At 34.8% G+C, this 9,016-nt stretch overlaps 1 protein-coding gene and 1 long non-coding RNA gene across 4 annotated transcripts; both read right to left on the bottom strand.

The window, feature by feature from the left end:
• Window positions 1-283: 283 nt before the first annotated feature.
• Window positions 284-5,357, bottom strand: LOC124436234 (enoyl-CoA delta isomerase 2-like). 3 transcript variants are annotated; one of them, XM_046986186.1, is made up of 5 exons: window positions 5,282-5,357; window positions 4,177-4,395; window positions 1,334-1,450; window positions 833-976; window positions 284-603 (listed from the first exon to the last, which is right to left on the bottom strand). In XM_046986186.1, the coding sequence occupies exons 2-5, from the start codon at window positions 4,336-4,338 to the stop codon at window positions 568-570; spliced, it is 459 nt and encodes a 152-aa protein (XP_046842142.1). In that variant the 5' UTR covers window positions 4,339-4,395; window positions 5,282-5,357; the 3' UTR covers window positions 284-567. The 3 variants fall into 3 exon arrangements, with proteins under 3 accessions (XP_046842142.1, XP_046842141.1, XP_046842140.1); XM_046986185.1 differs by lacking the exon at window positions 5,282-5,357 and adding an exon at window positions 5,007-5,275 and having other exon boundaries at window positions 1,334-1,423; XM_046986184.1 differs by lacking the exon at window positions 5,282-5,357 and adding an exon at window positions 5,007-5,275.
• A 288-nt stretch (window positions 5,358-5,645) lies between these two features.
• On the bottom strand, window positions 5,646-7,467 carry LOC124436254. The gene is made up of 4 exons (XR_006945257.1): window positions 7,400-7,467; window positions 6,572-6,658; window positions 6,336-6,450; window positions 5,646-5,781 (listed from the first exon to the last, which is right to left on the bottom strand). It is a non-coding gene; the product is annotated as an uncharacterized LOC124436254 (long non-coding RNA).
• Window positions 7,468-9,016: the final 1,549 nt, after the last annotated feature.

A 9,016-nucleotide genomic window follows, 5' to 3' on the forward strand; every position in this document is an offset into this window, starting at 1 on the left:
CAAAAGCATCTGCGCAAACATCTACTTGATGTCACGTGACAACATGTTAATTAATGACACTTATTTTTAAACAACTGCATCAATTTTCAACAAATGCGCAAGAAAATAAGGTTATCGCGACTAAGAAGTCCGTTACGCCAGCAGTAAACACTGAAGTCTCAATGACTTGAACGATACAGAACGAGTGTTCGAAATTTTCCAGCAAAAGTTTTTTTGCTATGTTTTGGAACTTGATTCAAAACGCAATTTTTTTCCTCCAAAGTAAAGATTTTAAAAATCGTGGTTAAATGAACGAATATGTTTTGTTATTCAACTCAAGTTACGAATGATTTACACCAACAACGCTACAAATTCCGCTGCGTAAAGGTTACAAACGGATCATTGGGGGACACAATATCCTATATGTACAACAAATATTTGCACGCGCTATAAGTCCGATCGCAAGTATACCTGGATGGTAAGCCATTCCTGTAAGCTCGTCCACCATCTTCTTACGATGCCATGTTGCTGATGTACTTTTGAAACAAATCGCGTTCCTCGTGATTTTTATCCTCAAGTTCTTGTATATTACCGTTGACCATCAACGTCTGTTTCTCGAAGGCACTACAATATTAAATATGCTGCTTTACTATTTGCTGACATGGGATTTTTCAAAGTTCGAAACTGTAAATGTTTTCATCATCTTCGACGTGAACGTCCATGAATAACAATAGAAATCTATTGCATTTTCAAAGGTCCCGTGTCCTCTCTCTAGTTGCTAAGCTCCGTCCACCCCCTTCCTCTCCTTTCCAATAGTGCCCAATCTCTCTCCTCGTAAAATAGACACACAAACCTGTCTAGAAACTAGTGAAGATCTCGCCAAAAGTGAATTGAGCTCCTCCTCGAAATGTTTGAAAGATAAAATTTCTGCGACAATTCCGCGTTCCTTTGCCATGTCGCAGTCGAGTTTCGTGTTGCATAGAATAACAGACATTGCCTGATTTAAAGGAAATTCACCGTAAGACAAAATGAATTTTTTAAAGCATCTCGGTTCTTTATAAAACAACAATTATGTTTCACGATACACTTTTTAAGGCGGGGGTAGGGGGTAGGGATAGGAGTAAAGCCTTTTGGGGAACTTAGATAAAGCTATTCGTAGTTTTAATTACTTTTCAATCTCACAGTTAATTTTCAACACCTCAGAACATAACACATCCTCTCAGGTTCAAGAAAAGAAAACATTTTAATGTTTATATAAAGTGATCAATAGGCGTGGATACAACTCAAATACATAACATGGCAAAATATGACCTAGTGCCCAGGCCTCCGTTTAATATAAACAAGTCACGTGTACCTGTGAATGACCAAATAAATTAGGTACAGTTAGAGAGCAACATCCAACTGGAGGATGACCCAACTCCACAAACTTCGTTTGAAAAGTTGCCTTTAAAAAACACGACGAATATGTCAACTGAAATAAAATTACGTAATGTTGTACTGAGGAGTCACTAGGAGTCACTAACGAGTCACTAAGATCAGTTCTTACCAAACTGGAAACATTGGTCTATAAACAAGAAGAAGCGTTATGAATACGTTCCGCTTTCGCGCATGTATATTTACTTTTCATAATTGGAAAGGTCGTCGTTTAATTAGATTCGTGCTCAGTTACAATTGGTTTTTTCTATGAAATTAGATTGTCCCCCCGCTATCTAATTTGAATTAGAATTTTAGCAAATTGTGAAGTTGTTTCAAAGTAGTTTGCCACCTACTTCGAACTGCTGAGCACAAAGTAATTTTGCTAACTCGCAATGACTGTTCATGCGTCTATTTCTATAATACTATAGTTCATGCGACTTAAACGATCTCATGACACCGTTGAAATAAATGAAATGGTAATCGAGTTCCATCGGTTCTAATCGCTAATAAAGCGCTCGCAAGAAAAATGTTTCGTTTGATCATAGTGTGTGTGTGTCATCGTGGGGGTAACTTCATATGCTGAAAAGACAGTTAAATTTTCCATGCACCTAACTCCCAAAGACTATAGCTAAATGTGTCTATTTCACAAAGACTTTAGTTCATGCACCTAAAGGCTATAAAATCTATATATATGTATATTGTTCGTGCATCTTAACAATATAGTTCATGTACCTAACTCCCAAAGACTATAGTTCACAAACTTAACTTTCAAAGAATATCTTTCACACACCCAACTTCAAAGACTAAACTCCCAAAAATTCTTCTTCATGCACCTAAACTCGGAACGACTATAGTTCATACACCTAACTCCCAAAGACTATATTTCACGCACGTAACTCGCAAAGACTATAAGATCATGCGTCTATTTCCCAAAGAGTTTAGTTCATGCAACTAACACCAAAGAAAATAGTTAATGTATCTAATTACCAAAGACTATAGTTCATGCACCTTACTCCGAAGGACTATAGTTCATGAAAGAGCTCCCAAAGACTATAGTTCATGCACCTAACATCCAAAGACTATAGTTAAAGCACTTAAATTCCAAAACTTATATTTCACGCACCTAAATCTCAAAGATTGTTCATGCGTTTATTTCCCACTTATTGAACTCACTTGATTGGTGAATTGTATTTTCCCATGTTTTCAAAACTTTCTTAAAGGTCTTACATTCCAATTCTTGTTCTTAATTCCAGGATCACATACATATGAACTATTGACCAGACAAAATCATGATATCTAATTACAATGTGACATCACTCTTCACATCCATACCATTAGACATAGCCAAACAACACAACTAGACAAATAAAATCCTAGACTTACTCAACCTTTGCCTCTCCACTGAATTCTTCTTCTAAAACTCATACTATAGACAACTTTCAGCGAATCAATGGGGTCACCACTATACACCTTCCTCGCAAAAGCTGTCGTGCAAAACCTCGAAACACAATCAGTCACCAACAGCACAGATGAAACAGACAGACTATGGAATAGATATAAAGACGATATCTTTGCCATAGTCAAGAAAGCCAAAACTGGACAAATGCTACACACCATAAAAATACTACAAAGAAGATAACCTTCACTAAAGACAAAAAAAACACAACAAGACTAAACAAACAATTATACGGCATAAATACCCTTACAGACCAAATACTTGATTTCAACCGTAATCATTCCACACAACACAAAATAAGCAACATTCGAACACTTTTCAACAGAATTAACACTCACTGCAGCACAGAAGAAGCCAAAAAAACAGAACGCAACTACTTGTTCTCATTTATAAAAACTAGTTACCCTATAGAAACTTTATAGACGAAACTATAAGCAAAATCAGTCAGAACTTTACTACTAACGGACACCTCCCGAAAGCAGACACTGCTATTAGGTCCCTGCCAATACTCTTACTATTAACTTATTTACAACCTCTCATAAGCAGACACCAAAACAATCTTCAAACAATTCTGTAGTGTTTATGGTGTTTCGAAAGTTCACTTTTAGGGGTGGTCATGGGAGAAAAAATTTACATGAGTTTAATATTTACTGAGGAAATTACCATACACCAGCTATGGTCAAATGGCAATTTTGCACAAATTAACAAATATTCGTGGCAGAGATTGAATTTTTATATTTTCGTTGTTTCAAGAAATTTACATTGTTTTTGCTGGCATACGATAGAACATATTTCGCACACCTTCCTCCTAAACCCACTTTCCGTCATATTTTGCCGTTTAGTGTGCATTTCATAGCCGAATCTTATAACTTAGATATTTCATACAGGGACAATCCTTCACCATTGATAAGTGTCGTCGCTTTTGTGCTAGATAAATCCCGCTTCGAAAAAAATATAGATATGACGATATATCTTCGGATATTTTGGGGGTTTTTTTGTAGTGTTGTTCGCAATGATTCATAAATAGATCAAATTGAACCTTAGCCGACAATTACCCCGCACGTGTGATTGGGTCAAGATTGTCTGTCTAATACATTGTATACAGAACCATTTAAAAACCGCTATAAAGCTATTAAAACCAACAAAACACAATTGAAAACTATGTATAATAACTATATATATATCGTAACAACGAATATTTTCATATTTTTTCGATATTTTCGGTACATCGATATATCGATATACCGAAAAAACCAATATCGATAAACCGATATTTAAAAAACCCCCGATATTTATCGATAATTCGATATGTCGCAACAGCCTACCTCGCAAGAGCCTTTATCGTCGTAAACATGCTTGGACTCATTCATGTTTTCAGTGGTTGACGAGTCCTCATCCAAAACTCTCGAGCGTATGCTAGGTGCTTCAACTACGTTCAATTTCATCAAGCTATCTTCAACCTGGCGTCGTTGTTTCTCTTCTGCCATGCTTGATTTTGTTTCAATGTTGGAAGTTTCATTTTCAAGCAGTTCTTCTACCTCGATCTACGAATTATAATATCTGTCATAAATATTAAAGCAGTTTGTTTATGTAGAAAATATGCAGACACAAAGTTATGAAGAGAAATAAAAACATCTTTAACATTGTCACGGATATTACGAGGGGCATAACAAAGTGTTGATGAGTTTGACTAATTCTACGTTTATAAGAAACTTTTAAACAATTCTAACCCTAACCTTAACACTTACACTAACCATAATCTAACCCTGACCTAATCCATACCCTAACCATTGAACCAATGTATGAACTGTAGTCAATTGTAGTCACATTATAAAGCCTACTTCCTATTGTTTTTGGAGTTCAATGTGCATTCTAATCTTTCGTTTCAAATCCGCATTCTATTCTTGTAATCTTGTAGCCCATATTCTTGCAAGCATTTCTCAAATGGATATTCACAAATGGAGACTCGACAAGATATGTTAATTTTTTTTCACCAAACAAAAAATTTGTCACAGTCTGTTACGGGTCTTGCAGCTGACATATGAAATGTTTGTAAGTGTGGCAGGAAAATTACATTTATATAGCTACTCTTTGTTTTGCTATGTTAAGCATCACACAATAACAAGAAAACGAATGAGGAATTGGTCACATTTACCACTAAAAACAGTAAAATTCTAGAGCTCCAGTACGAATAGCAAATGACTGTCAAAACGAGGGACGATCTTGGTCCACTGCGATAATATTTTACCAAATGAAGGGGAATTCCACAAAACATGTCCATTTGGACATATTATACAAGTGCACATGTGTCAACTAACCCTGGTTTAACCAAGGTTTGCGTTAAATACGACGCTTTATATTTTTCATCGCTGTAGTATGAACTACTTTGTTGATAAATATATAGTAATTCTGCGAGTAAAATATCTTTACCTTCCTCTGCACAACAAAGTTTTTCTTGTATCAACGCACACAGCCTCCTACTAGCTCAAGAAACAAGCCAAAATATGAAAGAAGCGATCTCGTTTGAGTGAAAACTTGATGGTAAAAGTTGAAAAGTTGCTGATGGTTATCGCCATAAATTACCAATGGAAGAATTTACCACCACGATAAAATCAATATTACCACCACTGATAAAGTATTAGTGACCAATGCCGCCAGTTTGCCAGTGACCAGTGGCATGTACGCGTACCTATTTTTCTATAATTGCGACGCATCATGGGATTTACATTCAAATTTATTTTTGTGAGTAAATTCATTTTATCTTTACCATAAAATGTTGTTTTACTTCAAAATCTTCGCTTGTCAGACTTCGTGAGATGACTAAATCTCGCAAGCGTTCGATCACGGCCATGACCGATTTTTCACCGAGTACTTTGTTGTCACGTGTTCTGACGTTGACCGTGTCTGAGACCGTCTCTTTTCACCAACAACTGTTTAAAAACAACATAAAACCATTTAACCAATCGCATTTAGTAATAAAATGAACATCTATTTTGCTTTTAAAATAGACAACACTTAAAAGACAATGAACACAAAACAAACAAACAAAAACACAAACAACAAACAATCCAACAACAGCAAACGATAATACCTTACATTTTACAACTCGCACATCAACTGACTACCAAGAACAACGAGTACTGACAAGTGAGCATCACAATGCACAACATTACAAACAGCACTGACTATAGACAACGACTTACGTTAGAAAGTAGGTTAACAAACTCAAAACAAAAATCATTGAACAGAATACAAATATCAGCACCTTATAAACGGCTTACAAGCGAACAATTAATAAGTATACCACACAAACTAAAACATCCACATATTTTCCTCTCTGTCATGACGTCTAGAGAACAAATACGGCGAACCTGACTAATGTTGTGGAAACGTCAGTAAACTCTGAACACCAACAGTGGTTCCAAACCATTTTAATTTCTATTTATTTGTACAGTAAATAAAAATAAAAAAGACTTATTCATACCAAGAATGAAGTTGTACTGTGAAAGTTGTGCATTGCGAACTTTCTTATTTAGTGTTGATCCGTGATCCAAGTCTGTATCAACACGATAACCAGCTGCATGGAACTTCTTTTGAATCTAAACATGACCAAAATGTCAATAAAAAAAAAAGGACAAAAAAATTCCAATTCATAAAATAGCAACAATTTGTCCATAGCTGAGTTTGCATTAGCCTGTGCAAGTTCGATCTAAGGCTTACCAAATTAAATTTACCGGTTCGGCATAATCATCATATTTACTACTGACAGGAATTACTACAACTTGATGGGGAGAAAGCCATAAAATCCTAGAAAATAACAGAAAATGCAGTGCGTCAAAATTTTGAAATAAAGTAGTAGAGTAAAATGATAAAAATTTCCAAACAATTAAGAAACTTTGTATCATTTTAATTTAACATTTTAAGGACATTTCATTTGCTTTAAGCTCTGGCATGAGCCAAGAAAACACTCACCATTTTCCACCAAAGCTTTCAGCAAGAATAGCAATCATTTTTCAACTGAACCTACAATAGCTCGATGAATAATAACAGGATGTAATTTTCTATCTCCTTCACCACTGTCAATAGAGTAATAGAATATTGATAAATTACTAAATTGTTACAATTTGTAAAGATCTACAATTTCATGGAAACTTAAACTGTGCCGTAATCCTCTGACTATAATACACAGGCTTACATATGTTTGTGAGCCATTATCAATGATATTTACATGGGGGGGATGGATGCACAGGGATACATGCATGGACTATTAACTATTATATTGCAATTATCTGTTAACATTGCAATATTAAATGTAACTATATACTTATATGCGGGTGGGTTTGTTTGCGGGGGAGTTTGAATGCAGGTGGGACTTTCAGTGTTCAGCAATGTAGCAGGCTGCATATAAGTATATAGTATATATAAGCATATAAATATATAACAATAGGTTTCTATAGAAACAAATAATCATGTCACTGTTGGTTGAATAAATTAAGTATCAAGACCGTAGTGAGGTTATTCAACGAAAAGCTTACTGGCAAAACTTACCTAGCGTGAGGTTGAATCTCTCAGGAAGTTGGAAATCCAGTTCAATTGTTGCACATTGATGAGACCATTTCATAGCATCAAAAATTTTTATATTAATCTATAAATTGTGATAGCAATGAAATTATAAATTCACAATGGTATACATCTGTAAACATAGAAAGCTTCATCCCCCATCCCCAGGATTTATCTGCCGTTTTGACCAAAATTATTCAAAGCTTCCATCAGTTTCTAATGAAGCATAAAACAAACTCATTTAGTTAAACAATTAAAAATATTATCAATCATTAAACATTTTCGATATTTATGACAAGACAGCTAAAAAACATTGTAAAGACTGCATTTATGTTCGCTGTGAACAAATTTCCTCCTTTTTGGGAGGTAAACAAACCAATCTGTATGTCAAATCAACAAATGAAAACATTCTATATTTTATTTCATTCTTGAATAACTGTCTATATCTTTGATATCCATAAAGAGGAATTGCACACGATGAAACAAATGTAACTTGATTAAATAGTTCATTGGTTTCAACCATTGAGTTGTAATGTTTGAAATGTTCAAGGTTAGAAGCCATCTTGATTTCAGCAAGCGGAGACTGAAATGAGTTAATATTTTAGTTGCAATATTAACAAATACTAAATAAAATCAATTACAAGAAAACAAAAACAATGATGAACCAAAATTGTTAAAGAACATATTTTAAGTAAAAACGACTCATGCAAGGTAACTCAAATGTTCAACTTATGATGGTGAAAATATAAAAACATGGAGATAAAATAAAGCATGACAATCAATAGATCTTCACTTAGGTAATAATAGCTGCAGATCCAAATTTATAAACAGTGTGTGAAGCACTGACTAAAACAATTTGGCAATCAAATGCACTTGAAAGCCCTGGCAGGTTAGCTAAAGTCCCTCGGTGCTACAAGTCTTGTGACTTTTACTACAAAATCTCCCTCGGCTTTCAAGTACATTTAATCACTAAGTTACCTCACTACCATCGTTTTACTTATAAAAATATTGCACACGCTAGCTAAAATGTAGATCCCATTAACTACATACATGTATGGTCTTATATGAGCCAGTTTTAAATACTCAAAGAATATTTAGGCAATCAGAGAGTAAAATATTTTACCTTACTCTGAACAAAACAGTTTTCTTGTGAGTCTTTTTATCGCAGGGATACGTCGGTATAAAATTCTTATCACCAAAATGTTTCAAATTCCAAATTGGTGAAGTGTTGACTGTGTAGTAAGCTGGTCGATACAACTCATACGCAACGCATCGATTTGCTGTTTAAAATCATGATAGAACTCATGCAGATAGATTGGTTTCACATAGCCAGAATAACAATAATAACTGTTAGCTTCAGAGCAATTCAGTGAATTCACCACAAATGTCAGTCTGCTACGTGAAGATAGTTCTCTTGCATATGCCTCAAGTCTTTTTACGCTTCCGAATTGCATCCTTGAACGCCTTATTTTATACAGTTCAGCCAACATTTACCTATTCTTGCCATAAAATGATTAAGTGTGCTCCAAGTTGACTGAAAATAAAATTGTTCAGCATACGCCATTTTGAAAGCATGTCTATAATTATCCACTATCATCCATTGTA

The sequence above is a fragment of the Xenia sp. Carnegie-2017 genome, unplaced genomic scaffold (genome assembly GCF_021976095.1).
Source record: "Xenia sp. Carnegie-2017 unplaced genomic scaffold, XeniaSp_v1 HiC_scaffold_16, whole genome shotgun sequence".
Taxonomy (NCBI): domain Eukaryota; kingdom Metazoa; phylum Cnidaria; class Anthozoa; order Malacalcyonacea; family Xeniidae; genus Xenia; species Xenia sp. Carnegie-2017.